General features: G+C 56.6%; 1 protein-coding gene across 1 annotated transcript; it reads left to right on the forward strand.

Moving 5' to 3' along the window:
* Positions 1 to 2,229: 2,229 nt before the first annotated feature.
* Positions 2,230 to 4,146, forward strand: FBXL14 (F-box and leucine rich repeat protein 14). The gene has a single exon (XM_032221485.1). It carries the CDS (start codon positions 2,761 to 2,763, stop codon positions 3,961 to 3,963), a length of 1,203 nt encoding a protein of 400 aa, XP_032077376.1. The 5' UTR covers positions 2,230 to 2,760; the 3' UTR covers positions 3,964 to 4,146.
* Positions 4,147 to 4,773: the final 627 nt, after the last annotated feature.

The raw sequence follows: 4,773 nt of genomic DNA on the forward strand, positions 1-4,773 counted from the left end.
ACGGCTGAGTTAACTTTGAGCCTGTCAGGATCTAATTGCAGACTATGAGCAAATACTGCATTCTAACCACTGCGCCACCAGGGTTATCGCTTCCCAATTCATTTCCCAATACTTTATCAGAGAGTAGCGGGAGAAAACCATTCCTGTCTCAACCCCCCCCCCCCCCCCCGTTTTCTTGAAATGATAGGGAACAGCTAGCATTATTAACGTTTTGTTTTCAGTATCACCTTAATGGAGGTATATATCTGAAATTACTTTATCAACAGAGCTTTGTCCAACTTCATCTCTCAAGGGAAAGGAGTGTAACATGAAAAGTGAAGGGCAGTCAAACTTTCATGCATAGGGTGTAGAACAATAACAGCTTCATTCACCATCATACCACAAAATGGATTTGACAACTAATTTTAATTTGGCCCACTCATCTGCTGCTAAGCCTTCTCGGGCTGACTAAAAGTATATAGGACCGTGATGGCAAACTTATGCCATGCGTGCCCGAAGTGGTACGCAGAGCCATGTCGCCTGGCATGTGTTGGCATCGCCTGTCCTTCTTCCAGATTTCTGGCGTGTATGTGCACACGACAATCAGCTGGCCTTTGTGTATGCGGCAGTGCCAGAAATCAGGAGAGCTGGTCTTCCATTTTCTGGTGTGAGCATGCGTGCTGGCCAGCTGATTGGCGCATGCACATGTGCAGCAGTAACCAGGAGACTTTCTGCTCTGTGCGCATGTGCACGTCAAAAAGTGGAGGTACATTTCCTGGTGCGCGCCTGTTCTCTGGGCAGTTCCTCTTCCTGGTCATGGCCCAGATGAGCGTGCATGATGCAAAGTGTGCGCATCAGAGGTGGGTTGCTCCTAGTTCGGCCCGGATTCTCTGCATGCACAGAAGTGTCGCGCGCACAAGGGAACTGGTAGTAGAAAAAATTGGAAACCCACCACTGGTGCGCAGGCACTAAAAGTGTTCTCTTTTTGCACTTGGTGCCACACGTTCTTGCACATGCTCCCTTTTCGGCATTCAGTGCCAAAAAGGTTCGCCATCACTGGTATAGGAGTTTGGTTCTAGAATGATATTTCTCAACTTTGGCATCTTTAAGATATTTGGGCTTCGTCTCCCAGAATTCCCCAGCAACACTGTACTAAGAGTGCAGAAAATCAATAAACAGGACAGTCCCTGGAAATGTGTTGGACTCCATCTCCCCCTGTGGCCAATTGGTGCAGAGACTGGCTGCACATAGACATGTCCCAAAACCAATTCATTTTCAAAAACAACCTTGCACCCAACAAGTTGCATTTGCTTGCATTGGCCCTGCTTTCTGCATTTTATTCCTAATAATTTGGAATAAATTCCTAATGTATTCACTAAAGCCTCCATTTTCGGGAAACCCCACATTTTTGGTTTATTTCATGGCCCTGGCTGTTTCTCTTCGGCTGTGCTTTTGCAAAGTTTTGTCTTGTCGGCGGTTCGAATCCCTAGTAAAGGTCTTCTGCGTAAGCAGGGGGTTGGACTACATGACCTCCAAGGTCCCTTCCATCTGTTACTGTTACCTTTTGGATCTGTTTTTACAAACTTGGCAACTTTTTGTGGACTTCACCTCCCACCAATCCCCTGGGAAGTGGGTGTCCACAAACTTCAAAGTTGCCAGGTCTGTTGGTTTATCCTCCCGTGACCACATGCCTTCCCCCTCAAATGCAACCGTCCAACGTCAGTTTAAATTAATCAAGGCAGAGCCATCCTTCCCGCACCATCGATGGCCGACAGACTTTTTTTTTTTAGCCCGACTAAAAATAATGTCTCTCTACCAGGCAAATCCACTGAGGATTCTTGAGGGGGGGGAGAAAGGGAAGCAATGGGGGGGTTCCAGTTCCCCCTCCTTCCCGGGGTGCTTTTGGCACCGTCCTTCCTTGAAATATCCCCCTAGCAACGCCGATGCTTCTCGTCCTAACGTGACACGTCACAGCGCGTTGGTGGGGGGCAGTTAAAACACGTCTCCAGATCGGGCGGGATAACCCTCTGGCCAACCTCGGAGACGGGGGGGGGGTGGCCTTCCTGCCATGCGTCCCGCACAGGAATCCGTCCCCTCGAGGCTTTGCGCGGGCGTCGCAAGGGTTAAGCCGAAAGGGAGGGGAAGGGGGAGGAGGGAAAGCGAAGGGGCTGCTGTTGTCAAGGCGACGGCTCGGAGTGTTCCGGATCGTACCATTGCGCAGGCGGCGCGGGGTGGTGGTGGCGCAGACCAACCAGGCCCAGCCCAGCCTCCTCCTCCTTCTCCTCCTCCTCCTTTCCCCCTCCGGCTCGAACGCGGCGCCGGGGCCCGGCAGGCAGCGAACGAGTCGGAACCTGCCGACCGGAGAAAGAGGGCGAGAGGCGGGTCCCGTGAACGGCGGCAGCAGCAGCGGCGGCGGCAAGAGTCGCAACTCGGCGGCGGGCCGCCCCGGCTGGGAGACAAAGGAGGGGAAAGGCGGCAGGCAGCCGAGTTCCGAGGACGGAGCCGCCCGCGGGGCTGAGCACGATGCGGCGCGGGGCCGCCCGAGGCCGGGATCGAGGCGGCTGCGCGGCCTGCCTGGCGTGGCGCGGCTAGAGGAGGCGGCGGCGGCGGCGAGGGCGGCGCGGCCGAGGCCCGACGGACTTCCCTTCGGCCGAGCCCGCCCTGGCGGCGGCGGCGGCGATGTGAAGGCCGGGCCCGGGCGAGCGCGCCGAGGCTGGGCGGAGCGGCGCAAGGACGCCGGGCCCGAGGCGCCGCGCGGCGGAGGCGATCCGGGCCCGGGCGATGGAGACGCACGTCTCGTGTCTGTTCCCGGAGCTGCTGGCCATGATCTTCGGCTACCTGGAGGTGCGCGACAAGGGCCGGGTGGCGCAGGTGTGCGCGGCCTGGCGGGACGCCGCCTACCACCGCTCGGTCTGGCGGGGCGTGGAGGCCAAGCTGCACCTGCGCCGCGCCAACCCGTCCCTTTTCCCCAGCCTGGCGGCGCGGGGCATCCGGCGGGTGCAAATCCTGTCGCTGCGGCGCAGCCTGAGCTACGTGATCCAGGGCATGGCGGAGATCGAGAGCCTCAACCTGAGCGGCTGCTACAACCTCACCGACAACGGGCTGGGCCACGCCTTCGTGGCCGAGATCGGCTCCCTGCGCGCCCTCAACCTCAGCCTCTGCAAGCAGATCACCGACAGCAGCTTGGGCCGCATCGCCCAGTACCTCAAGGGCCTGGAGGTGCTGGAGCTGGGCGGCTGCAGCAACATCACCAACACGGGCCTCTTGCTCATCGCCTGGGGCCTCCAACGCCTCAAGAGCCTCAACCTGCGATCCTGCCGCCACCTGTCCGATGTGGGCATCGGGCACTTGGCCGGCATGACCCGGAGCGCGGCTGAGGGCTGCCTGGGGCTGGAACAGCTGACGCTGCAGGACTGCCAGAAGCTCAGCGACCTCTCCCTCAAGCATCTGGCCCGGGGTCTCACTCGCCTGCGCCAGCTCAACCTCAGCTTCTGCGGGGGGATCTCGGATGCCGGGCTGCTGCACCTGTCACACATGAGCAGCTTGCGCACGTTGAACCTACGCTCCTGTGACAACATTAGCGACACCGGTATCATGCACCTGGCCATGGGCAGCTTGCGCCTTTCGGGCTTGGACGTCTCCTTCTGTGACAAAGTCGGAGACCAAAGCTTGGCCTACATTGCACAGGGCCTGGACGGCTTGCGCTCTCTCTCCCTTTGCTCTTGCCACATCAGCGACGAGGGCATCAACCGCATGGTGCGCCAGATGCATGGATTGCGCACCCTCAACATTGGCCAGTGCGTCCGCATCACTGACAAAGGCCTGGAGCTTATCGCCGAGCACCTTAGTCAGCTCACCGGCATTGACCTTTATGGCTGCACCCGCATCACTAAAAGAGGCCTGGAGCGCATCACTCAGTTGCCCTGCCTCAAGGTGCTCAATCTGGGACTCTGGCAAATGACTGAGAGTGAAAAAGTAAGGTGAGAGGAGGGGACACCCGGAAAGCCCCATCCCGCCGGAAGGATTCACCAACTGACTACTGCAGTAGAGAAAAGTGGAGGGGGAGGGAGGCGGTAGTCCTCCAAAGGGGTTTGGGGAAGGAAGAGAAAGCATCTTCCATCCTTCTGAGGTCGGTAAACTGAGGAGCCAGATTGTTGGGGGTAATATGCTGACTCTGTAACCCGCTTAGAGGGGGCTGGAAAGCACTGTGAAGTGGTATATAAGTCTAAGTGCTATTGCTATCTTGGCTATTTACCTGCCTCTGGTGCCCGCACAATGGAGGTGAGAGAAAGGGGGACCATACAGGTAGTTCTCAAGTTAGGACCATAATGGAGCCTGCCCATTGTAATCATAACTCCATGATGGGTTATAAAGTGAATCCCCTGATTTGACAGCCTTTTTTTGCAGCAGCGGTCATGCAAATCTGTTGTCATTAAGCAAGTCAGCGGTCCTCCGTGGGTTCAGTTTTTCCGAAAACTGGAAGCAAATGTTGGTTTTCAGCAAAACTCTCTTAAAAGGCTCATGTGAACTGTGGCCCCCTTGCCAATCCGCCATAAATGCGGCCGGTTGCTGAGCTGGGTACCATCACATGATTCAGAGTACCATCACATGCCCACGGGGGAGTGGCGGCAGCCAGAATTTCGAACGTGGGTCTTAAGTATACCCCAGCTAGTCCATTGGAATTTTGAACAGTCTCTAAGCAACTGGTCATAAGTTGAGGACTACCTGTACTTCTTTTCCTAATTTCTTCCTCTGCATTAGAGGGAGACAACTGCACTCTACAGCAGCCTTCTG

This window comes from Thamnophis elegans, chromosome 7, assembly GCF_009769535.1.
Source record: "Thamnophis elegans isolate rThaEle1 chromosome 7, rThaEle1.pri, whole genome shotgun sequence".
In the NCBI taxonomy this organism is placed as follows: Eukaryota; Metazoa; Chordata; class Lepidosauria; order Squamata; family Colubridae; genus Thamnophis; species Thamnophis elegans.